This window comes from Salmo trutta, chromosome 5, assembly GCF_901001165.1.
Source record: "Salmo trutta chromosome 5, fSalTru1.1, whole genome shotgun sequence".
In the NCBI taxonomy this organism is placed as follows: Eukaryota; Metazoa; Chordata; class Actinopteri; order Salmoniformes; family Salmonidae; genus Salmo; species Salmo trutta.
In genome coordinates this window covers 29,491,784-29,518,070 of record NC_042961.1, presented here as the reverse complement: position 1 = coordinate 29,518,070, position 26,287 = coordinate 29,491,784, and the positions used below count along the sequence as shown (strand labels likewise).

Below are 26,287 nucleotides of genomic sequence, written 5' to 3'. Positions count from 1 at the left end.
AAGTTACGTGGACACACTCTGTGTGAAATAATAGGGGTTGAAATGATTTTTGAAGGACTACGCCTTCCTCTATCCCCCATACATACAACATCTGTAAGGTCCTGCAGTCAAGTATTGCATTTCAAGCACAGATTCATCCAACTATAAAGACCAGGAACATTTTTGAAAACCTTATAAAGAAGGGCAGCGATTGGTAGATGGGTAACAATAACAAATCAGACATTGAATATCTGTTTAAGCATGGTCAAGTTAATAATTATGCTGTGGATGATGTATTAAACCACACAAACACATCAATGATACAGTCGTCCTTCTGAACTGAGCTGAAGGACAGGAAGGAAACTGCTCAGGGATGTCACCATGAGGCTATTGGTGATTTTAAAACGGCTACGGAGTTTGTTGGCTGTGATGGGAGAAAACGGAGGATGGATCAACAACATTGCAGTGAATCCACAATAATTACCTAAATGACAGAGTGAAAAGAAGAATAAAAATATAGGGAATAAAAATATTCCAAAACATGCATCCTGTATGCAACAAGGCACTAAATTCATACTGCAACAACAAACAAAACATGGCAAAGCAATACACTTTTTGGCCAAAATGCAAAGCCTTATGTTTGGGCCAAATCCAGCACTACACGTCCACTGAGTAACTGCCTACTTATTTTCAAGCATGGTGCTGGCTCCATCATGGTATGGGTATTCCTGACATTGGCAAAGACTGGGGAGTTTTTAACGGATAAAAAGACACGGGACAGAGCTAAGCACAGAAAAAATCCCAGAATAGAACCTGCTTTACACCTGACACTGGGAGAGGAATTCAACTTTCAGCAGGACAATAACCTACAATACAAGGGTTATTTACCAAGACAGTGAATGTTCCTGAGTTTCCAAGTTACAGTTTTAACTTAAATCTGCTCGAATCTGTATGGCAAGACTTGAAAATTGCTGTCTAGCCATGATCCTTAACACCTTGACAGAATGATGCACAAATATCGCAAAGCAAAGCCCTTAGAGACTTACCCAAGAAGACTCACAGCTGTAATCACTGCCAAATGTGTTTCTAACATGTATTGACTCAGGGGGGTGAATACGTATCTAATCATGGTACAGTATTTTAGTGTTTTATTTTTAATTAATAAAAAACACACTTTTTACCACTTTAAAATAGTATTTTCTGCAGATCATTGACCAAAAAATTACAATGAAATCCATTTTAATCCCACTTTGTAACACAACAATTTTTTGAAGAAATCCAATGAATATTTATGATACCCACTGTATACACTGGATGTATTTGCATACATTTATTAATAAATATAAAGGGGTGGAACAGGGCTGCAACCTCCAAAACCTCCTGTCTTGGCCTATCTGCACTCACCTGTGCTGTCTAGAGTGCCTAATGAATTACTGTTGTTGAATTATGCAAGAGAACGTGACAACAACTATGTCAAGAGAAGGATGCCCAGATTTAAAATCCAAACACTTGGCTGTAGATTACACTTATCTATACATACTTTACATTGTTTGTGAGATCAGACATAATATCACTATAATCCGAGTGTGGATGCTTTCATTTCAGCACATCTAATTTGTAAACATTTCAACTGTATTAAATCGTTACTTTTTTCAATTGCACAAAATAATCCACACCCACTAAAATAAAAGTTAACTTTCTTCTCTTTCTTGTGATGTATGTGTCGAGACACTGAGTTAAATCCACAATGGAGTGTTGTTGAGAGGTCATTACGAACGTTTCCACGGTCGTTACGTTAACAAGAAAACAAATGGCACAAGCTAAAGTGGGTAAGAGTCACCAGAGTAAATTACCACAGAAATCGGAGTGTGTGAGAGTGTGAGAGAAAAGAAATATACTAAATATGGGAACTCATTAAATAAGGGATAAGACTTGAATGACCACTGCCCAGCTAGAAAAACTGGTTGAAATTACGTTATTATGTCGTTATGTTCAGAGGTGTATACTAGAAAGCAGCATAAATTAGTTAACTTGTTATGGAGAGGGGGCAGTATTTTCACGGCCGGATAAAAAACGTACCCGATTTAATCTGGTTATTACTCCTGCCCAGAAACTAGAATATGCATATAATTAGTAGCTTTGGATAGAAAACACTCCAAAGTTTCTAAAACTGAATGGTGTCTGTGAGTATAACAGAACTCAAATGGCAGGCCAAAACCTGAGAAGATTCTGTACAGGAAGTACCCTGTCTGACCATTTCATGGCCTTCTTTGTCATCTCTATCCAAAACAGAGGATCTCTGCTGTAACGTGACACTTTCTAAGGCTCCCATATGCTCTCAGAAGGCGCCAGAATGTTGAATGATGACTTTGCAGCCCCTGCCTGAAAAACAGTAGCGCATTTGGATAGTGGTCGATCTGAGAACAATGAGACGGGTGCGCGCGTGCACATGAAGAGTCCATTTTGCATTTTCAGTCTTTGAACGAAAACAACGACTCCCGGTCGGAATATTATCACTATTTTACGAAAAAAATCGCATAAAAATTGATTTTAAACAGCGTTTGACATGCTTCGAAGTACGGTAATGGAATATTTTGACATTTTTTGTCACGATACGCGTCCGCGTGTCACCCTTTGTTACCCTTCGGATAGTGTCTTGAACGCACGAACAAAACGCCGCTATTTGGATATAACTATGGATTATTTGGAACCAAACCAACATTTGTTGTTGAAGTAGAAGTCCTGGGAGTGCATTCTGACAAAGAACAGCAAAGGTAATCCAATTTTTCTTATAGTAAATCTGAGTTTGGTGAGTACCAAACTTGGTGGGTGTCAAACTAGCTAGCCTGTGATGGCCGGGCTATCTACTCAGAATATTGCAAAATGTGCTTTCATCGAAAAGCTATTTTAAAATCGGACACCGCGATTGCATAAAGGAGTTCTATATCTATAATTCTTAAAATAATTGTTATGTTTTTTGTGAACGTTTATCGTGAGTAATTTAGTAAATTCCCCGGAAGTGTTCGGTGGGAATGCTAGTTCTGAACGTCACATGCTAATGTAAAAAGCTGTTTTTTTATATAAATATGAACTTGATTGAACAAAACATGCATGTATTGTATAACATAATGTCCTAGGAGTGTCATCTGATGAAGATCATCAAAGGTTAGTGCTGCATTTAGCTGTGGTTTTGTTTTTTGTGACATTATATGCTAGCTTGAAAAATGGGTGTCTGATTATTTCTGGCTGGGTACTCTCCTGACAGAATCTAATGTTTTGCTTTCGTTGTAAAGCCTTTTTGAAATCGGACAGTGTGGTTAGATAAAGGAGAGTCTTGTCTTTAAAATGGTGTAAAATAGTCATATGTTTGAAAAATGGAAGTTTTCGGATTTTCGAGGAGTTTGTATTTCGAGCCACACCCTATCATTGGATATTGGAGCGGTGTTCCGCTAGCGGAACGTCTAGATATAAGAGGTTTTAACCAGTTAACTTGACAAAATATTCTGAAATACATTTACATTTTTTAGAAAGATGGTCTTGAGCTTGAAATGGGTATGGTCTAATTGACTCACAAACCCAAAACTCCTATCTAAGTTTACCTTTCTCATTGAAACAGAAAATAAAGTTATTTCTGGTTGTTTATCATATTTAAAGGAAAATTCCACCCCAAAACAATATTTTGGTATTTGTTTCATTAGTCCATTGTTGATATAGTCCCAAAATGATATAGTCCCAAACTATCTTTTGGTATTTGTTTCATTATTCCATTGTTGATATAGTCCTGAAATGTTTTGCATGTCAGCAATAAAGTTTTCAAGATATAACTTAAAAATACAGAAATACTGGCTAACTCATTGAATCTGCTTTGTAGTATACCCTTTAGGTTGTATACTGGTTGTATAAGGACGTGTTGCTGACGTCTTTCAGCCACCATAAAAATATGTCTTTAGCTTTAATAACTATTATATGAGCAGATAACAAACAAAATATGACGTCTTGATATCGTCATGAAAAAGCCGTCATTATCTGGTTGCAACAGGGACCATTAGGTTGTAATCTTACAACCAGAAAATGACGTAATTAACACGTCGTGTCAATTTTTCCCGCAGCTGTCCTCTCCAGCCCAGATTAGATGGTTCCAGTGCAGACTACACAGAAGCATGAAAGGGACTGTAGTTCAACCGGTTTAACAGGGACTTACAGGGCAGGATGTCACGGTAGCGGTTCTTCTCCCGGTTCTCTGGAGCTTTCCCCACTAGACAGTTATCAGACGGCTTAAGATGCTCCAAGGCCTGAAACAAACAGAAAATGTTTTCTGCTGCTATTGAAAAAGGCAGACCAAGATACATGACGTGGTTAACATACTTCATAAGTGTGTGTGTTTGCATGCATGCGTGTGTGTGTGCGCATGTGTATGAATGAGGAACACACAGTGTATGCCCACCATGAACTCTCGGACCAGTTCTTGCTGGTCTAGTTGATGTTGTAGTATCTGTATAAGGGCTTTCACTCTGGACCCAGCGTATTGACTGGTCTTAGCTGGACTGATCATGGCTAGGCTGGCCAACTCTTCTTCTGATACTATAGGTGGACCTGGAAAGAGGAGAGGGAATAAGTTCTTCATGATTATAAATATGGGACCTATGCACTGTAGTTAGGTTTTTAAAAATCAACAATTTATCTGTGCTATAAAAATAATAGCCCATGGTGCAGAGCTCTGGAGCAGTTAGGGGTAAGTGCCTTGCTCAAAGGCACAACGGCAACACATTTTCCTGTCAGACTTAGGATTTGAACCGGCCACCCTCCCCTGACCCTGTACCTGAGAAAGGTGACATGGTCTCCTGACCTTGAGCTTCAAATGTCTCATCATCCTCATCCTCGCTGCTCCAGCCATCTGATTGGCTGTTCTTGCTGCCCATCATGGTTTTGTCCAATGGCATCACAGGGATTTGGTTCCTGGGAGGGATCAGGGGGTAGGGATGAGACCATTTCTACTTTTCCTTAGGGAGGCAGACCAGACCATTTATAGTGTTTCGTAGGGGGTTGAAATCATGCTATTTTCCGTGCTTTTCTATATTGTATCTGATTTTATCAATAATTATGTTATGATATATCATTACTGATATACTAACTATCAAGTCAACCTCTATTCAACCAGGAGATCCCATTGTGATATGGTTATACAGTATCATCATAGGCAGCACAAGTTTGTGTTTCATCCGTGACTCTTTGCTGCCTCATTGTGGTCAAAGTCTACACTCCAAAAACGTTGAGTAACAGTCTGTAGTTTGATACTAGAGATGTACACAGTGTACTCCGAGGACAACTGAGACACGACTTCAATATGAACACACAGTGCTTGGCATCCGACCGCAAGGCGCTACAGAGGGTAGTGTGCATGGCCCAGTACATCACTGGGTCTGAGCTCCCTGACATCCAGGACCTCTATACCAGGAGGTGTCAGAGGAATGCCCTAAAAATTGTCAAAGCCACCCATGTCATGGACTATTCTCTGTGCTACTACACAGCAAGCCGTACCGATGCACCAAGTCTGGAACATTTTACATTACATTTTAGTCATTTAGCAGACGCACCTATCCAGAGAGATTTACAAGAACAATTAGGATTAAGTGCTTTGCTCAAGGTCACAGACAGATTTTTCACCTAGTCGGCTCAGGGATTCGAATCAGCAACCTTTTGGTTACTGGCCCAACACTCTTAAATGCTAGGCTACCTGCTGCCCAACAGGACCCTGAACATCTTCTACCCCAAGCCATAAGATTGCTAAGTACACTGAACAAAAAATATAAACACAACATGCAATTTCTATGATTTCATTAAGTTGCAGTTCATATAAGGAAATCAGTCAATTGAAATATACAGTATTTATTAGGCCCTAATCTATGGATTTCACATGACTGAGAATACTGTTGGTCACAGATACTGTACATTTAGAAAAAAAGTATGGGTGTGCATCAGAAAACCAGTCAGTATCTGGTGTGACCACCATTTCTTCGTACAGCGCAACACATTTCCCTCACTTAGAGTTGATCAGGCTGTTGATGGTGGCGTGTGGAATGTTTCCGACATGTCTTTGATGGCTGTGCGAAGCTGCTGGATATTGCTAAAAACTGGAACACACTGTCGTACACGTTGAACCAGAGCATTCCAAACATGCTCAATGGGTGAGTATGCAGGCCTTGGAAGAGCTGGGACATTTTCAGCTTCCTGGAATTGTGTACAGATCATTGCGAAATGGGGACGTGCATTATTATGCTTTAACATGAGGTGGTAATGGCGAATGAATGGCACGACAATGGGCCTCAGGATCTCGTCATGGTATCTCAAATTGCCATCGATAAAATGCAATTGTGATCATTGTCCATAGCTCATGCACCCATACCATAACCCCACCGCTACCACGGGGCACTCTGTTCACAACGTTGTCTTCAGCAAACTGCTCGTCTAAACTACGCCATATACGCTGTCTGCCCGGTACATTTGAAACCGGGATTCATCCATGAAGAGCATACTTCTCCAGCGTGCCAGTGGCTATCGAAGGTGAGCATTTGCCCACTGAAGTCGGTTACGATGCCGAACTGCAGTCAGCTCAAGACCCTGGTGAGGACGACAAGGACGCAGATGAGCTTCCTTGAGACGGTTTCTGACGGTTTGTGCAAACCCACAGTTTCATCAGCCGTACGGGTGACTGGTTTCAGATAATCTCGCAGGTGAAGAAGCCGGATGTGGAGGTCCTGGGCTGGAGGGGTTAAACGCAGTTTGCAACTGTGAGGCTGTTTGGACGTACTGCCAAATTCTCTAAAACAACGTTGGAGGCGGCTTATGGTAGAGCAATTAACATACAATTCCCTGGCGACAGCTGAGGTGGGCATTCCTGTAAACAGCATGCCAATTCCACACTCCCTCAAAACTTGCGACAGCTGAGGTGGGCATTCCTGTAAACAGCATGCCAATTCCACACTCCCTCAAAACTTGAGACATCTGTGGCATTGTGCTGTGTGACAAAACTGCTGATTTTAAGAGTGGCCTTTTATTGTCCCCGGCACAAGTTGCACCTGTGTAATGGCCATGCTATTTAATCAGCTTCTTGATATGCCACACCTGTCAGATGGATAGATTAACTTGGCAAAGGAGAAATGCTCACTAACAGGGATGTAAACACATTTGTGCACAAAATGTGTGAGAAATAAGTTTTGTGAGCATGGAACATTTCTGTGATCTTTTATTTCAGCTCATGAAACATGGGACAACACTTCACATGTTGCATTTATATACAGTATTTTATCAATATAGTTAGTCTGTGTAGCTATTGGTTAAAATCATGGGCATCAACATGGAGTTGGTCCTCTCTTTGCTACTATAACAGCCTCCACTCCTCAGGTACATTTTTCCAGTAGATGTAGGAACATGGCTGCGGGGACTTGCTTCCATTCAGCCACAAGAGCATTAGTTAGGTTGGGCACTGATATTGGGTGATTAGGCCTGGCTCGCAGTCGGCGTTCCAATTCATCCCAAAAGTGTTCGATGGGTTTGAGGTCAGGGCTCTGTGCAGGCCAGTCAATTTCTTCCACACCGATCTCAACAAACCATTTCTGTATGGACCTCGCTTTGTGGAGGGGGGCATTGTCATGCTGAAACAGGAAAGGGCCTTCCCCAAAATGTTGCCACAAAGTTGGAAGCACAAAATCGTCTAGAATGTCATTGTATGCTGTACAATGACATTCTGTGTTAAGATTTCCCTTCACTAGGGAGCCTAAACCATGAAAAGCAGCCCCAGACAATTATTCCTCCTCCACCAAACTTTACAATTGTCACGATGCATTTGGGCAGGTAGCGTTCTCCTGGCATCCGCCAAACCCAGTTTCGTTCGTCGGACTGCCAGATGGTAAAGTGTGATTCATCACTCCAGAGGACTTGTTTCAACTGCTCCAGAGTCCAAAGGCGGCGAGCTTTACACCACTCCAGCTGATGCTTGGCATTGCGCTTGGTGATCTTAGGCTTGTGTGCGGCTGCTCGGCCATGGAAACCCATTTCATGAAGCTCCCGACGAACAGTTTTTATGCTGACGCTGCTTCCAGATGCAGTTTGAACTCGATAGTGAGTGTTGCAACCGAGAACATATGATTTATAAACGCTACGTGCTTCAGCAGTTAGCGGTCCCATTCTGTGAGCTTGTGTGGCCTACCTCTTCGCGGCTGAGCTGTTGTTTCCACTTCACAATAACAGAACTTACAGTGGACCGGGGCAGCTATAGCAGGACAGCAATTTGATGAACTGACTATTTGGAAAGGTGTCATCCTATGAGAGTGCACTCGATTTTATACACCTGTCAGCAACGGGTGTGGCTGAAACCTTTTGAGGACTGAGTACCCATGCCAAATCTTTTCAGTCTCCTGAGGGGGAATAGGTTTTGTTGTGCCCTTTTCACGACTGTCTTAGAGTGTTTGGACCGTGATAGTTTGTTGGTGATGTAGACACCACGGAATTTGAAGCTCTAAACCTGCTCCACTGTAGCCCCGTCGATGAGAATGGGGGCGTGCTCGGTCCTCCTTTTCCTGTAGTCCATATCATCTACTTTGTCTTATTAATCATGTTGAGAGAGAGGTTGTTGTCCTGGCACCAAACAACCATATCTCTGACCTCCTACCTATAGGTTGTCTCATCATTGCCGGTGATCAGGCCTACCACTATTGTGTCATCGGCAAACTTCATGATGGTGTTGGAGTCGTGCCTGGCCGTGCACTCTTGAGTGAACAGGGAGTACAGGAGAGGACTGAGAACGCACCCGAGGGGCCCCTGTTTTGAGGATCAGCGTGGCAGATGTATTGTTCCCAACCCTTACCACCTGGGAGCGGCCCATCAGGAAGTCCAGGATCCAGTTGCAGAGGGAGGTGTTTAGTCCCAGGGTCCTTAGCTTAGTGATGAGCTTTGAGGGCACTTTGGTGTTAAACGCTGAGCTGTAGTCAATGAATAGCATTCTCACATAGGTGTTCCTTTTGTCCAAGTGAGAAAGGGCAGTGTTGAGTGCAATAGAGATTGCATCATCTGTGGATCTGTTGGGGCGGTATGCAAATTGGAGTGGGTCTAGGGTTTCTGGGATAATGGTGTTGATGTGAGCCATGACCAGCCTTTCAAAGCACTTCATGGCTATAGACGTTTGGACCGTGATAGTTTGTTGGTGATGTAGACACCAAGGAATTTTAAGCTCTAAACCTGCTCCACTGTAGCCCCGTTGATGAGACCTTTAGGCAGGTTACCTTAGTGTTATTGGGCACAGGGACTATGGTGGTCTGCTTGAAACATGTTGGTATTATAGACTCAGTCAGGGATAGGTTGAAAATGTCAGTGAAGACACTTGCCTGTTGATCAGCGCATGCTCGGAGTACACGTCTTGGTAATCCGTCTGGCCCTGCGGCCTTGTGAATGTTGACCTTATTAAAAGTCTTACTCACATCGGCTACGTAGACTGTGATTACACAGTCGTCTGGAACAGCTGGTGCTCTTATGCATGTTTCAGTGTTATTTCCTCGAAGAGAGCATAGAAGTAATTTAGTTTGGTAGTAGCCGACCAAACTTGCTAATTGCCTGGTACTCAGCACTCTATTGTCCTTCTAATCACTCGGACATCAATGCAAATGTAATGAAACATTTTATCAAACACTCCATGAGAGACCATGAGCTCATGTTGTGCAACATTTCTATAGGCTATGCAATTGCGTGAGAAAACAGAGTGATGGCCTCTAATAAAAATAGGACAATCCCATAAGCTTTCTTTAGGCTTACTATATTTATTTCTTAACTTCACTTTCCTAATATTAAGCACCTTGCTTCTCTTTACAACAGGAGTATAGTCTACCTGGCTGGCATGAATATGAACCACAGGAAAAGCATCCTCCATTCGCAAACCTATTTTTGTTTTGTCATTACGGGGTATTGAGTGTGGATTGATGATGGGAAAAAATTATTTAATCTGTTTAAGAATAAGGCTGTAACGTAACAAAATGTGGAAAAAGTCAAGGGTTCTGAATACTTTCCGAAGGCACTGTATATATTTTTTTATTTCACCTCCACTTACCCCACTCTCCCCTACTGGCAACAATGTGTGATTGTTATTGAGAGACAACTGGAGAGGAGGAAAAGAGGAGAGAAGGATAAGATCAGTCTTACCTGTCCGAGGCTTCATGGAGCAAGTTAGTCATACTCTTGCTGGACAGGCAGCAAGCCGGATGAGAGGGTTTACTGTTACAGCTCTCCTACACACGCACACAAACCAGAGAGAGAATGGGAGAGAAAGAGAGAGAGAGGTGACAGGTGAGTGTGGTTTCTCCTATTTTCATGATAGACTGCAATGCTACAGTGTTGTGTGTATGTTTGTTACCTGTCCAGCCATGTCCTCTTCTGTGAGGGCCCGCAGGCGAAGTGAGGGGTGATAGGAGGGGTCGGGGGGTAAACGGGGGGTAATGTCCTCCTCTACATCAGGTACTGGATCAGAAGTCCCCTCTGTAATCAAATACACAGGCAAAATTACATACAGTATGACTCAATTATTTAAAAGGCCCAGTGCAGTCAAAAATGTTATTTTCCTGGGTTTTATACATATATTTCCACAGTATGAGGTTGGAATAATACTGTGAAATTGTGCAAATGTAATGCCATTCCTTCTTTTTTTTTTACATGAAAATTCATTTTGTGAAGCCAGCATACAAATACAAAATATAATACATTCAATATGGAAAACACTGGAAAGATAATTATTCCGTCTCTGCAGTCTACTGCCCGACCATGTATTGGGCCTACATTTGTCCTATGTCCCACTGTTCAGCATCCTACATCTGTCCTATGTTCCACTGTTCAGCAGCCTGATGGCCATCGGAATAAAATGTATCCTGCTCCTATTCTTTATTTATTTCTAAAAATGTTATTAACCCACCCACCACCACCCACCCCTCTTCGGAGGACACATATATTTTTAGTTTTTTAATGCCCTTTTAGTGTAAGAGCCGTTTGAAAAGACCGCCTGAAATTTAAGCCTGTTTTGGTGGGATAGAGTTTTGGCCTGCCTGGTGACATCAGCAGATGGTAAATTTGTTAATATATTAGAGGCTGCTGCCCTATATACATAGACTTGAAATCACTGGCCACTTTAATCATTTGTAACACTAGTCACTTTAATAATGTTTACATATTTTGCACTACTCATACTGTATTTTAGTCTATGCTGCTCCGACATTGCTCGACCAAATATTTGTATTTTCTTAATTCCATTCCTTTACTTTACATGTTTGTGTATTGTTATGAAATCGTTAGATATTACTTGTTAGATATTACTGCACTGTTGGAGCTAGAAACACAAGCATTTCGCTACACTTGCAATAATATCTGCTAAACATGTGACCAATACAATTTGATAAGAAAGAGTTACAAACCTATCTGCCAATAACAACTAGTTTCCAGTTTTCCCCTCCCCACTCAGACCACTCCCTGAAAGTCCGAGAAATTTTAGCTTGAGAAATTGCTCGTTAAGAAGCTATTTTTGTTTGTTTTCAATTAAAATGGTCAAAAAGAATCATAGTAAGGTACTTAATTGTTACCCAGAAATGATTTGATATTGAGACAAAAATGGCTGCATTGGGCCTTTAAGTACATTTTGTTTAGGATTTAGGCCTGCAGATTGAAATATTTACTCCTCTAAAAATAGCTAAAAGTAACACTTTTTAAGTATGAAACCCCACAACAAATATTACTTTTGGATTAACTATCCCTTAGATCTCACCAGGGGCAAGGTCCTGCTGGACATCAGGTGAGGAGCATGCAGAAGGGTTGGAGTATGGTTCGGCTTCGATGAAGACTGACACATTTGATCCAGTGCAGGATGCCATGTTGGATCCATTGCTGGTAGCCATGTTGACTTCAGGGCAGGAGGCCATATTTGATCCAGGACAAGATGCCATATTTGATCCAGGATAAGAGGCCATATTTGACCCAGGACAGGAAGCCATATTGGATGCTGATCCAGGACAGGAGGCCATATTGGATCCAGGACAGACGGCCATGTTGTCTCCAGGGAAGCCCATAGAGAAGAATGCATCAGTGCAGGGTGCTGTGTTAGCCCGTGGTATGTCTCTACAGATTGTGAGTTGGATGTTTCCCTCAGCCTGACGCAGGATATCCACCACCTTACAGTGGCTCAGACCTGATACTATTATACCATTCACCTAGAACACATTTGAATACAACAATGACACATATTTAGTACAAATATACAGTTGAAGTCGGAAGTTTACATACACTTAGTTTGGAGTCATTAAAACTTGTTTTTCAACCACTCCAAAAATGTCTTGTTAAAACAAACTATAGTTTTGGCAAGTCGGTTATGACATCTACTTTGTGCATGACACAAGTCATTTTTCCAAGAATTGTTTACAGAGAGATTATTTCACTTATAATTCACTGTATCACAATTCCAGTGGGTCAGAATCTTGCATACACTAAGTTGACTGTGCCTTTAAACAGCTTGGAAAATTCCAGAAAATGATGTCATGGCTTTAGAAGCCTCTGATAGGCTAATTGACATCATTTGAGTCAATTGGAGGTGTACCTGTGGATGTATTTCAAGGCCTACCTTCAAACTCAGTGCCTCTTTGCTTAACATCATGGGAAAACAAAAGATATCAGCCAAGACCTCAGAAAAAATTGTAGACCTCCACAAGTCTGGTTCATCCTTGGGAACAATTTCCAAACGCCTGAAGGTACCATGTTCATCTGTACAAACAATAGCACGCATGTATAAACACCATGGGACTACGCAGCCGTCATACCGCTCAGGAAGGAGACGTGTTCTGTCTCCTAGAGATGAACGTACTTTGGTGCGAAAAGTGCAAATCATTCCCAGAACAACAGTAAAGGACCTTGTGAAGATGCTGGAGGAAACGGGTACAAAAGTATCTATATCCACAGTAAAACAAGTCCTATATCGACATAACCTGAAAGGCCGCTCAGCAAGGAAGAAGCCACTGCTCCAAAACTGCCATAAAAAAGCCAGACTATGGTTTGCAACTGCACATGGGGACAAACTTCGTACTTTTTGGAGAGATATTCTCTGGTCTGATGAACAAAAATAGAACTGATTGGCCATAATGACCATCGTTATGTTTGGAGGAAAACGGGGGAGGTTTGCAAGCCGAAGAACACCATCCCAACTGTGAAGCACGGGGGTGGTAGCATCATGTTGTGGGGGTGGACAACGACCCCAAGCATACTTCCAAAATTGTGGCAAAATGGCTTAAGGACAACAAAGTCAAGGTATTGGAGTGGACATCACAAAGCCCTGACCTCAATCCTTTAGAAAATTTGTGGGCAGAACTGAAAAAGCGTGTGCGAGCAAGGCAGCCTACAAACCTGACTCAGTTACACCAGGTCTGTCAGGAGGAATGGGCCAAAATTCACCCAACTTATTGTGGGAAGCTTGTGGAAAACTACCCGGAACATTTGACCCAAGTTAAACAATTTAAAGGCAATGCTACCAAATACTAATTGAGTGTATGTAAACGTCTGACCCACTGGGAGTGTGATGAAAGAAATAAAAGCTGAAATAAATCATTCTCTCTACTATTATTCTGACATTTCACATTCTTAAAATTAAGTGGTGATCCTAACTGACCTAAAACAGGGACTTGTACTAGGATTAAATGTCAGGAATTGTGAAAAACTGAATTTAAATGTATTTGGCTAAGGTGTATGTAAAACTTTCGACTTCAACTGTATTAAAAGTTATGTTTGGACGCATCATCAGTCATGGATGGATCAGTCCTTGATAAGTCACATGTGTGCGTTAGAGCTCTGCTACCTGACCCGAGCCCGACGGGCCCCAACATTATACATCAGGATAGGGTCAGGTAGGGCCTGTTTTCCCATGAATAACTAGGGTACAGGCAGGGCTCGTGTATCACTAATATTTTGAAGCTGAACCTTTTGTTTGTGCTCTGCTACACAGTCATATCTGACTAAGATCATAACAAAGTACTTCAACCTCGTCAAATATAAGACAGGAGAGATTATTTCACAGAAAATGTTTAGAGTGACAAAAAATAGCTAACAGCTAAATGCTCTCTTATATCTGTTCATTGAGCAGAGCAGCCCAGGTGGAGCTGTTGCTATGGATACACAGACTCAAAGCAGCCATGAGTAGAGCGCATGCAGAGCGAGCTGTGCGCAGGGAGCGAGTGACAGACAGAGAGGAGCAACTAATGGATTTACTGTACTAACGGAGGAAGTTATTTCTGATTCCGAGTTTCTGAATGTCGCAGGCATGGGTAGGCCTTGTGCTTAAAATGCATGCCTGTGCAGGGCTTTAGAGTGTGCGTACCTCAAGCAGTATGTCTCCCACTCTGAGCAGTCCATCCTGCTGCGCCACGCCTCCAGCGCAGATCTCCTTCACTCTGAGCGCGCTTCCGTTGCATCCTCCAATCAGAGCAAAGCCCAGACCCCCTCTCTCTGGCTTACACACATATATTTGCAAGATACAGCTCTGAGAGAGGGAGAGGTAGAAGTTACAAATCCAGTCATAGGGGTGAATGCTAACTTCCACTTAAGTCAAATTACTGTGAAAATTCTAGTTAGGAAGCCTTTATCCCGCGATACTTGCAATTACAATTTATCTATTAAGTGGACACTTTTATCCAGACTGCTATAAGAGCATTCCCAATTCTCTGCCACAGGCTGAGGTAAGCAGTGTTTGAGCAGTAAAATATTAATGCATGAATCAGGTGAGAATGCCCACACAGGCCCCAAGCCGAGAGAACAGATGACTCTAGTTTCAACCTGTGTCATCAGAGAGAGAGAGAGAAATAGATAGAGAAAGAAAAGTTGGAGAAAGAGACAGAGAAAGAAAAGTTGGAGAAAGATGAGAGATGGAGAAAGAAAAGTTGGAGAAAGAGACAGAGAGGAAAGATAGAGAAAGAGAGTGATAGGTAGATAAAGAGACGAAGAGAGTGAGAGCTAACACTTACGTCTTGATCGGAGGTGACAGAGAGAAGTGGTCTGAATTTCCCAGTGGTCTCGGGCACGGCTTTAGCTACAGAACAAACAGAGAGACAGAACAAAATATTTCATTTCAATGGACCAAAAAAGTTTGCTATATTATGTAAGTCCTATGGTCAACCCAAAGGCCAGTGTGGCAGGTAAGGTAAATGATAGCTCCTGCTCAATGTTCCTGAATCCTGCTCAATGTAACTTAATCTACTGAGAGATAAAAACAACTTGCAAGTATTAGAAACATACATCATCAATAATTCATAAGCAAAGGTACTACAACCAATACAGACGTATGATCAAACAAGATCAATCTAACACATTAATTCCTGTTTGACCTTGGATAATGTTCTATCCCTCCAGTCACAAAACAAAGCCTCTGCAAAAGCTGTCCACGTCAAACAAAAGTAAAACATTCCCCTGGTGATGATATATTCAGAACAGGACAGAAACTCACGTTGACCTCCCTCCTCTGTGGCCATTTTGGTGCATAGGTGTCCTCTCAACCAAGTAGACAACACTGGCCTTTCAGACTGCCCCTCTCTTGTCCCTCAACAAACAACTAGTGTGTGTGTGTGTGGTCTAATACCCCAGTGGAGGTATAGATGCTCTGTAATAATTAATCCTGCAGTGGCAGCACAGGCCCTGTCTGTCAACAAACACACACACACTGTCTGTCAGCACCGGGCTACGGCTACAAACACAGACAAAGAGATGAGAGGAGAGAGACCAATAAAAAAAATGTAGCGAGAGAGGGGGTCCCACTGAAATACTCCCTTTGCTTCTCCATCTTCCACTCTCTCAGGTCAATGAGACCTGGACACAGACAGACAGGACACAGAATCACACACCGCAATGTTGAAAGACCAAACCATGAAGCTTCTGTCTCAGGTAATATGGTTATCTACCCTGGTAATGATTGATCTGAGAATAGCATCTACTTTGTCAATGAGGCATCAACCTGCCTGGTTACAAACTTCTCGTTACATCAACTTAACCCATTGCAACACTTAGCCAACATTCCAGTGTTTCAGTTCGTGTCTGTTTCTATGTGAACCAGCGGTCATATACACCGAGATGAGTCCTGAACTGAACATGGTGGTCACCGGGAGGTTAAAGCATCTCCCTACATGATCTTATACGCACCATTACTCTTGGCTTTGGGAGTCACAGGCTGGTCATCTCTACAACAAGAAAGAAAGGAAACAGACGGATCATTTAACAAAAGAAACGCATGCATGCCTACAAAACACACACACACACTCAGGCAACCCCACACACCTGGTGGCCTTGAGTTTCACTTTGCGTGGAGCGTTCTCGCAGGCCTTGACAGCGTCCTCCAGAGTCATTCCCATGGTGCATCGGCCACAGATGTACAGGATCCTGTCGTTTGGTTGGACGCTGCCTTCCTCACAGGCAGGTGAACCAGGAACCACCTCCAGACAGTAGATCCCCTGCCATTTGCTGCCTATACCACCCGTCAGCTTTATACCTGAGAGATGTGTTCATTAGGAACAAAACAGAAGAAAAAAGAGTGACACGAGGATATACGATCTAAACAATTGAATGTTTTCTATTGCAAAGTTTTTGCTATGGTGTGCCCTAATGAACACCATCCAGATATTAGAAATATATAGAGACAGAAAGGTTGAAATTGTAACAGAGCACGTTTTTCCTGCATCTGTTACGCACAGCCGGTGTCTTCTTAAGTACGTGCCTCCTTAATGAGATTGTACAGCACTGACGAAGGCATAGAAGCCGAAACGTATGCTCCTTTTTTTGTTTAGCACTTTTTAGCACTCTGCACGAGGACCTTTTAATATCCTTTTGAGCATGGATTAAATTAAGTATATTTTTGCATCTCAACCTCCTTGGTTTTTCCTTTTCATGGTTTGAGTACCTACGTAGTTCTACAAATATTTTTTCTCCCACGCACCAGCCACCATACATTGCAGCCTGAGCGCAGACCCTCACACTGGCTTTCTATAATATAGTTCCCCTATCTGATAAATACTAATAGTCATGCTGCCATTCAGTGTTTTACCAAGCTGTCCAGTCGGTGTCTTGTACAGTATGATGTCTTGCAGGCTGTCTGGAAAAGGTGGAGCTATCAGGTTGGTCACCGCCCTCCCCAGGATCAAACTCAGTCTCCTAGGAGACGACCTCAGGATCGACATGGCAACCTCATCTGTCACATTTGTCATATCCTGGCCGTTGACCTGGGAGTGGGGAATATGGGAGAGACAGGTAAAGACAATGTGTGCCTATGTGTATGTGTGCGTTCCCGTGTGTGTGTGCATACCGTGACTAGTCTGTCCCCTGGTCTGAGCCGTCCGTCAGTCTTAGCAGGGTTGTCCAGTATGTCCTGAATGTAGTAGCAGGCATCCAGTTTGCTGCGTGTGATGGTGAACCCAAAACTACCGCTCCACGACTTGGTCAGAACCACACACATCTCAAATTCCTTCATCATGCCCTGGATGGAAAACACAAAGACAGATAAATAGAACAAAGGCCTGGACACTATCTCTGCTGTTTTCTTTAGGGTTTAGGCTTGGGTTTTTGTGAACTAAGTTGTGAAAAGTGCTATAAAAAAAATGTGTAATTGTTTTTATAATTTTTTTAATTAAAATTAAACTTTATTTAACCAGGCAAGTGAGCTAAGAAAAAATATATTATTTACAATGACGGCCTACACCGGCGACACTGGGCCAATTGTGATTCCCTATGGGACTCCCAATCACAACGATGTGATACAACCTGGATTAGAACCAGGGGCTGTAGTGACGTCTCTACAGTCCCTGGTTCAAGATTCAGTGCCTTAGACCGCTGCGCCACTCGGGATCCCTATGAATAAAGTTCAATCAAATGTCATTAGAACAAAAAATGTATCTGCACACTGGTATATCCTCCCAAAGTGTTGTTTAATCGGACAACATTTCAACCCCAAACTATGGCTGCGTCAGGAAAATAATACTGACAGATGTATTTTTTGTTCTACATTATCCTCTTTAATCCAGCACCTAGGAAAGTGATTTTATGGATGTAATATAATTTTTTTTTTTTAAAGTAATGTCAATGACATTAAGTCTCACTTTTCTGGGATCCTCCTCATTCTCATCCTCATCTTCGTCCTCCTCCCCTTCTGTCTCCTGTCTCCAGGTAGGGTGTGTGTGTGGGAGAGGTGCAGCCCGAATTGGGGGAGAGAGTGAGGACAAGGGAGGCTGGGGAGAGGGGTGGAGTGCGGGGGGTTGCGAGGGGGGCAATGTGTCAGGGGGTTGGGGATTGTATTGGATGACTGAACGAGTGATGTTGGAGGCATTGGTAGTCTTGAATGTGATGCTGTGTTTACGATCGGAGGTGATGCTGTGTTTACGATCGGAGGTGATGCTGTGTTTGCGATCGGAGGTGATGCTGTGTTTGCGATCGGAGGTCCTGGAGTTGGGGTTGGAGGTATGGGAGGAGAGGCTGAGAAGAGGAGGTGTAGCATGCTGGGGCTGGAGAGGATGCACCGAGTGGCTGATGTTGAGGTCAGACATCCTAGAGGAAAGGCTGGATGTAGGCTTAGAGGAGGGCTGAGATGGTGTCTGCTGGACAGAGGTGGTTTGCGATGACAAATTGGGATTTATTGAGCTTGTGGTTTGCGAGGACAAGCTGTGGGGGATGGAAGTACTTTTGGGGGTGGTGGATCGGACCCTAGTGGGGGGGGTGGATCTGTTCCTGGGGGTATGAGAGGTAGTGTGTGGAGCCACACTGGGGGTACATGAGGTGTTTGAGGTGAGGCTAGAGGGACTCTCCGAAGTCGAACTGATGGTCAAGTACTCTTTATCAGCCAGAATGGTTATTCCATCACCCATAAGGCAGTATGTTAAACTGCCGTCCGCCTCTTCTCTGATGCCACTGGAAGTACATACAGGGTTCATTCACAGTTGTGTGTTTGTCTGTGTATTTATTTTCATTTGGTTTATCCTTTAATTACACAGGTAAATCCCATTGAAAATAAACATTTATTTTATAAGAGCAACCTGTTTCTAGAAGGCAGCAATCAATTATTTGTTCTGTACTTAAAATGTTACATCAACGTTACCTGGTGTACACGGGACTAGTACTAGTCTTGGCCCCGACAGATGCCGAGCTCATTTCTTCGGAAACTTCCTCGTCCACAACCGACAACTCTTCACTGTCTCCTGCATCACTTCTGCTGGCGAGGGAGATGGGGGAAGGGGGTGAGGAAGGAGTGGGAGATGGTGAGGAGGGCTGGTTCTCGGCTGCATCCATCTCACTGACTTGACTATCCTGACTCTGTTGAGTCTTCGGACCTCCAGAGGGCTCAGGGGATTTGTCTGTTTGGCTGGCCTGCCTGGAGGCTTGGTCCTGGGCTTGTGATGTCTGCATTGGCTTCTTCTGGGCCTGGTTATCCTGGTTGTACTGATGGTTCTGGTATGCCTGTAGCTTGAGCAGCTGGCTATAATCTTCCTCTAGCCTGATGTCTAGAGACTTGGACCTCACCCCACGGGTTGGAGACAAGAAAGGAACCTATTTAAAGAGAGATACAACTCAGTGCTCAATTCTCAGTGCTCAGTGTGTGTAGGTGTGTGTGTGTGTGTCTATTTATCTGTGTGCCTGTTTTTCTCTGTGTGTGTCAGTGTTTGTGTGTGTGTGTGTGTGTGTGTGTGTGTACTCACCAGTGTGTCAGCATCCAGTTGAGACAGTACTCCAAGAGCAGGTCTGCAGAGAGTCAGGTGGACCTCAGACGGAGGCCCACGGAGCAGGAACAACACCCTCTGTGGATGAGAGGTCAAGGGTCAGTACAAGGAATTTTTTGATATGTGTGTGGGTCAGTCTGCTGGGGAGGGCAGGGGCATATTGGTCAGGGGTTCTCTGTATCTGCTGCATTTATTTGTCACTGTACTTTGTGCACTAATGTATGGTTATTTTGGTGGGCCACAGATACATACAGTACCCCTTTGCCACCAAGCATTCCATGACAACAACTAATTTGCATGTTAACTACACTGCCGTCTCAGTCCGACCGCTGTGTAATCCATAGTTCAGAGCCATAGGTGAGACATACAGAGTTAATTTCTGTTAGATCAGATTAGGGGATTAACTGTGATGTGGCACAGAGAGCAAAGGAGGTAGAGAGAGAGTGCTTAATAAAGCACAGAGCTAACATACAGAGAGATGCACTGCATTCTAAAACTAAATTAAACCTCTTTTCAGAAACTAGAACCAAATATTGCATGCACTAGCTAGATGACACTAACAGCTACCCAAACTTTATGGTTAAAATCTTTGCCTCCTCTTAAGCACCACCTCCATAAAATCATCACTCGTCAAAATAATCTGTGATCTGTGAATCATAATTTGTTAAAAGAACATACAAAAAGACAAAGAACGTCATTAGTGATGCTCTTGCGCCTCATCGGTAGACCACCCCCCTCCCCCCTCTCAGATTCAGCAAGGTACGCCAACATATGAAAATATTTAACACCGAACCCTAACATACACAACCTAATCTTAATACAACGCTAACTCTAACCACCTCATTCACACTCACCAACAGGACACAATTCTTCATATCTGGCTTGAAGGACCATGATAAAGAGATTTGTACAAGAAAGACATCGTGTACCTGGTAGCTGAGGCCTTTAACCCATTGTCCATTAACAGCCAATATGACGTCTCCTTCTCTGATCTGTCCTGACTCCTGGGCTGGTTGACCCTGGAAAAGGGTTTTGATCCGCACCACACTGCTGCGCTGGTCACAACCACTGTTCAACTCACTGATGTAGAAGCTGAAGCCCAAACCACACAGGCTCTTCTTCAACAGCACCTTCAGAGTGTTGTCTGAGAAGAGCGCAAAGAGTCATCATTATTTTAGGAGTGTTTGAGAGAGGGGGAGGGTGCTTCAGCTTCACATCATTATTTACATGCACCAACAAGCATTTTCTGTTGTTAAAAACAAAAACATGACTCATTTCATTGAACCCCTCCACCAGACTGGAATGTGTGTAAACAGTAAAACCAAGACCGAGTTTTGTACGTATGTACGGACGCATGCATACACACACGCTGACACACACGCACGCGCAGACACACTGAGCTATAAGGCATCAGTGTGTCTGCTCTCAGGGGACTGGGGGTGTGTCGGGGCTGTGACAGCCAACACAATGTAGCTGTCAGATAAGTCACAGCCACCTCGGGGGAGTCTGCGTGTGTGTGTGTCTGCCTGGTTGTGTGCCTATGTGTTTGTGTGTGTGAGAGTGTGTGTGTGGTGTGCCCTCTCCTCTCACCATCAGTGACAAAGCTGTAGTCCTTGGTCTTGCCACTCAAGGTCATCACCATGGAGCTGTCTCTCCTGAGACTTCCTGATTGGCTCTGTGAAGCTGAGCGGGGGCGATTCGCTCCCGCCTCCAACACCACCTGGGGCTCCCTCTCTAAAAGCAGACTCACCACCTAACACACACACACACACACACACACACACACACACACACACACACACACACACACACACACACACACACACACACACACAGGCAGGCAGGCAGGCAGACACACACACAGACCCACAGTGAACATACACACAGCGTTCATACACACACACACAACGATCATGCACACAGAAAAAACAAAACAGCTAAAGTAAGGGTTAAGACAGTGCTGTTTAAAGACTCGTTATGCTACTGAAGTCGTGAGAATATAGCTAGATTTGTTATGTTATTTGTTTTGTCCTGGAATCTGGGAGTTACGTAACCCAGTGATTGGACAGGGGGTGACTGGGCTAAGCTAAGCTGTCTGTTAACACTATGTTAGAGATGTGGCCCGGGTTTCAGTGTAGAGCATGCTAACGTCAGCAAGCCTAAAGGCTGAGGCTAAAGCTCATTAGCAAGGGCTAAAATAACAACAATTGTAAACATATGGTTTGCCCTGCCACTATCAGAGAGAAAGAGAGAGAAGGAAAGAGGCAAGAATAAAGAGCGAGAGAAAGATGGAGTGTGTTTGCATCGTACCTCTCCAGTCTTCTTCAGGCACTCCACGGCCTGTTTGTGTGTTACACTTCGTAGGTTGAACCCATCAACTTCCAGCAGTCGGTCACCTGTCATACATACACACATGATTGATTAGTGATGTCTGGTTACCTATCTGAATGTCGACTCTAGTCAGGTATTGGTTGATTAGTGATGTTTGGTTACCTATCTGAATGCGCCCGTCCTGCTCAGCAGCAGCCCCTGGCACCAGACTCTTGATGTATATCCCCTCGTAACGAACACAGGTGTTCATGCCACCCTGTAGAGCACAACACATACTGTATCCCATACTGTACTGTATATACTATATCATAGCTTCTACCCCTGGCCCTAGCCTCAGACTACTGCCTCTAAAACTAACACTGGTTTTGACTCCCTTATAGAGAACATATAACATACTGCATAAGTATAGGAGACTGCGAGTAGGGGCTAGGCAAAGTCACTAGGGATTGTTATGATCATGACCCCTAAACCTAAACCCTAGCCTGACCCCTAACCTCCACCCTATAGAAGAATGTGTACTGTAGATTGGTGTGACTGAGACAGTGGTAGTATTATAGGTGGAAATGAGGAATATAATTACTAGAAGCGACAAAGCAATTTGACTGGAACACTCATGGGTACACATTCTAGTTATTCTGTTTCTATGGTATGGCCAAGGTGTGTTTGGGAAGCACTACTGTAACATATATATATATACTCACAGCTACACTTATGCCCAGGCTGCCGTTGGCCTTCTTCAGCTCCACCACAAGCTGTTCCCTGGCTCTCAGACTGCAGATAGAGGGAGACCTGGAACGCACCTCCTGGAGGGGGAGGGAGAGAAAGAGGGAGAAAGGAGGGAAAGAGGGGGAGAAAGTGAGAGGGACAGAGAGCGAGATAGGGGAGGTGGTAAGAGGTAGGGGAGTGTGTGAGAGAAAGAGAGAGAAAATGAACGAATGCCAAGAATGCTATCACGTCGTGAATTCTACAGCTCGTTTACAATAACGTATTCCAAATTTCCTGAACTCCAGCCTTAATCCATTTATACATTAGCCACGAACATGACCTTGATCGGCTAACCTATTATCCCATTACGTCGCCATCCAAGTCTCTTGAACAAGTAGAATTTTCCAAGAATTTCCCTTCAGGGACAAAAAAATTAAATCACATCCTATCCTATACCACACAACCATTCTGTTAAGGTTGTCAATAGCGTAAAACACACAAAATTCATATGAACAACACAACCCTTCACTTGACCTCTTCACACAAGGGTTTCCAGCATACACAGCTTTCGACAGCTGCTATGCTATTATAGCTATATCATTGACTTAATGAGCCATTCACAGTTTCACTGTACCGGCCGTGTGTACTTATGGGTGTTTCTCATACAACCGTGCTCTACACTTTCATGCTCAGAGTTCGTTCTCCATGAGCGTTCTATTGAGTACGTTCTTGTGGGGACGAGAGTGTGGAGAACGCATCAAATATTACATTTGATATTGCACTCGCACTCCGTTGCTACCGTATTCCCTCACGCTGCACATTCCCATTCCCTGAACCTGCTTCCAGTCAGGACAATGGCAAAAGAGATGAAACAAGATATACATGAAGCAAACTTTTTACGTCATAATTACCAGCTAGCTATATGTGAATCGTATTAATCTAGCTAGCAACCAACTTTTCGTGGCTAGCTAGCTAGTTGACACTATTGACTTAAACATGCCAAAATTAACAAAGTTCATATTTATTAATGTATCAAGATACAACGTTTCAGGCAACATATGAGATGTGAATGGGCAACATTTAATTCTGCGTCAGAGTTTATTTTCTCTCGCTCCAGCTCAAATATTGTCTGCCATTGTTTTCAAGAAATGTTGCGTTGTTTTTTAAGTGGTTGAGTCATATTCCTGTGCATACTTTCCATTGAAGCTTGCATCAATGCATTATTCAAAATGTGTACAAATGGAGTACGCATCCGAGAATTGCCCTCCTTGCTCCGATTTGAGTGTTCTGATTTGGACTCATGTTCCGACCGCATATGCTCAAATTTGAATGATCGGAGCACGGTAGTATACATATTGAGAAACACCCTAAGACTTACGTGGCTTAATCTTTGAGACATTTAATGAGTCATTCACAGTTTCACTGTACCGTCCGTGTGCACTTAGACTTGCATGGCTTAATCTTTGAGACAAGCACATGGCAGGATCAACCAGGTAGGATGTGTTGCACTGTAAATCAGAGACTGTTCCATCATTCATACCCCCTTAACCTTCATTAGTGTTACCGACCATCTGAAATGCTTGTGGGTGAACGTGAGACACCTGAGACTCGCACGGCACCTATCTACTATTACATTGTGTGGTGTACTCACCGCCACAATCACCACATCAGGATGAACTCTTTGAACATCTAATATCCTCATCTGATTTGCTCCGTACTAAGTACCCAGACATCGGACAACTCTTGGGGACTTCAACTACCTCAGTGTCCATGGAATCTGCCTTGGACAACAAACTGTCAGGTAGTTTAGAACAACACCAGAGGTGAAGCCATCCTGACATGATTGTCACCAACATAAAGACATTGTACTTGAAGCCTGAGATCCTCCCTCTCGTCGGCTCAAGTGACCACAACTGTGTCCTCTGGAGCCCAAATGCACAACCAAGACCTTCCCAAAGCACTAAACAGGTTGTACGACCTGTAAAGGGAGCCTGGCTATAACTTAGGGATAGCCCCCTTTAATAACATTTTTGCCTAAAATGACATACCCAAATCTAACTGCCTGTAGCTCAGGACCTGAAGCAAGGATATGCATATTCTTGATACCATTTGAAAGGAAACACTTTGAAGTTTGTGGAAATGTGAAATTAATGTAAGAGAATATAACACATTAGATCTTATAAAAGATAAATACAAAGAAAAAAAACATGTTTTTTATATATTTTTTAAAATTATCTTTGAAATGCAAGAGAAAGGTCACAATGGGTTATTCCAGGTTAGGTTTTGGCCACTAGATTGCAGCAGTGTATGTGCAAAGTTTTAGACTGATCCAACGAACCATTGCATTTCTGTTCAAAATGTTGTATCAAGACTGCCCAAATGTTTTTTAATGGAGAGACGAGCTTAAAGTTCTCTTTACTGACCATAATTTTCACTTGTCTGACCGCTTGCATTATGACGAGTTTCTCACACGACTAGGCTATCTGGGTGATATTTTTTCTCACCTGAATGATCTGAATCTAGGATTACAGGGACTCACCGCAACTATATTCAATGTGCGGGACAAAATTGAAGCTATGATTAAGAAGTTGGAGCTCTTCTCTGTCTGCATTTACAAGGACAATACATAGGTCTTTCCATTGTTGTATGATTTTTTGTGTGCAAATTAACTCAAGCTTACAGAAAATGTCAAATGTGATATAGCGAAGCACCTGAGTTAGTTGGGTGCACAATTACGCGGGTGTCCCGAAACAGATGACACAAACAACTGGATTCGTTATCCCTTTCATAACCTGCCTCTAGTCCACTTACTGATATCTGAACAAGAGAGCCTCATCGAAATTGCAACAAGCGGTTCTGTGAAAATGTAATTTAAATCAGAAGCCACCGCCAGATTTCTGGACTGGGCTGCGCTCAGAGTATCCTGCCTTGGTAAATTGCGCTGTTAAGACACTGATGCCCTTTGCAACCACGTACCTATGTGAGAGTGGATTCTCGGCCATCACTAGCATGACAACTAAGTACAATGATTTAAGACTGAGACTCTCTCCAATACAACCCAACATTGCAGAGTTATGTGCAACCTTTCAAGCACACAGTTCTCATTAACCTGTGGTGAGATAGTCACCATTTTCGATGAACAAATAAGGTTTTATATGTAACGTGGTTAAATAAAGAGCAAATGTATTGATTATTATTATATTATTTGTGCCCTGGTCCTAAACTCAGCAAAAAAATAAATGTCCCTTTTTCAGGACCCTGTCTTTCTAAGATAATTCGTAAAAATCCAAATAACTTCACAGATCTTCATTGTAAAGGGTTTAAACACTGTTTACCATGCTTGTTCAATGAACCATAAACAATTAATGAACATGCACCTGTGGAACGGTCATTAAGACACTAACAGATTACAGATGGTAGGCAACTAAGGTCACAGTTATGAAAACTTAGGACACTAAAAGAGGCCTTTCTACTGACTCTGAAAAACACCAAAAGAAAGATTCCCAGAGTCCCTGCTC

At 43.0% G+C, this 26,287-nt stretch overlaps 1 protein-coding gene across 5 annotated transcripts in view; it reads right to left on the bottom strand.

Annotated features, from left to right (window-relative positions):
- ptpn20 (protein tyrosine phosphatase non-receptor type 20) overlaps positions 1–26,287 on the bottom strand; it is a 96,075-nt gene that overhangs the window by 7,141 nt on the left and 62,647 nt on the right. For 4 of the 5 annotated variants that reach the window (XM_029753292.1, XM_029753287.1, XM_029753288.1 and 1 more), the window contains 20 exons: positions 22,766–22,867; positions 22,227–22,320; positions 22,044–22,129; positions 21,324–21,486; positions 20,663–20,877; positions 19,713–19,811; positions 19,115–19,563; positions 18,123–18,927; positions 17,333–17,503; positions 17,075–17,249; positions 16,312–16,522; positions 16,177–16,214; positions 15,009–15,073; positions 14,366–14,527; positions 11,774–12,215; positions 10,379–10,500; positions 10,168–10,253; positions 4,799–4,935; positions 4,424–4,572; positions 4,181–4,271 (listed from right to left, as the gene is read on the bottom strand). In XM_029753292.1, coding sequence (XP_029609152.1) covers positions 4,181–4,271; positions 4,424–4,572; positions 4,799–4,935; positions 10,168–10,253; positions 10,379–10,500; positions 11,774–12,215; positions 14,366–14,527; positions 15,009–15,073; positions 16,177–16,214; positions 16,312–16,522; positions 17,075–17,249; positions 17,333–17,503; positions 18,123–18,927; positions 19,115–19,563; positions 19,713–19,811; positions 20,663–20,877; positions 21,324–21,486; positions 22,044–22,129; positions 22,227–22,320; positions 22,766–22,867 — 3,862 coding nt within the window. The remainder of the gene's footprint in view (positions 1–4,180; positions 4,272–4,423; positions 4,573–4,798; positions 4,936–10,167; positions 10,254–10,378; positions 10,501–11,773; positions 12,216–14,365; positions 14,528–15,008; positions 15,074–16,176; positions 16,215–16,311; positions 16,523–17,074; positions 17,250–17,332; positions 17,504–18,122; positions 18,928–19,114; positions 19,564–19,712; positions 19,812–20,662; positions 20,878–21,323; positions 21,487–22,043; positions 22,130–22,226; positions 22,321–22,765; positions 22,868–26,287) is intronic. The other variant, XM_029753290.1, reaches the window with a different exon arrangement.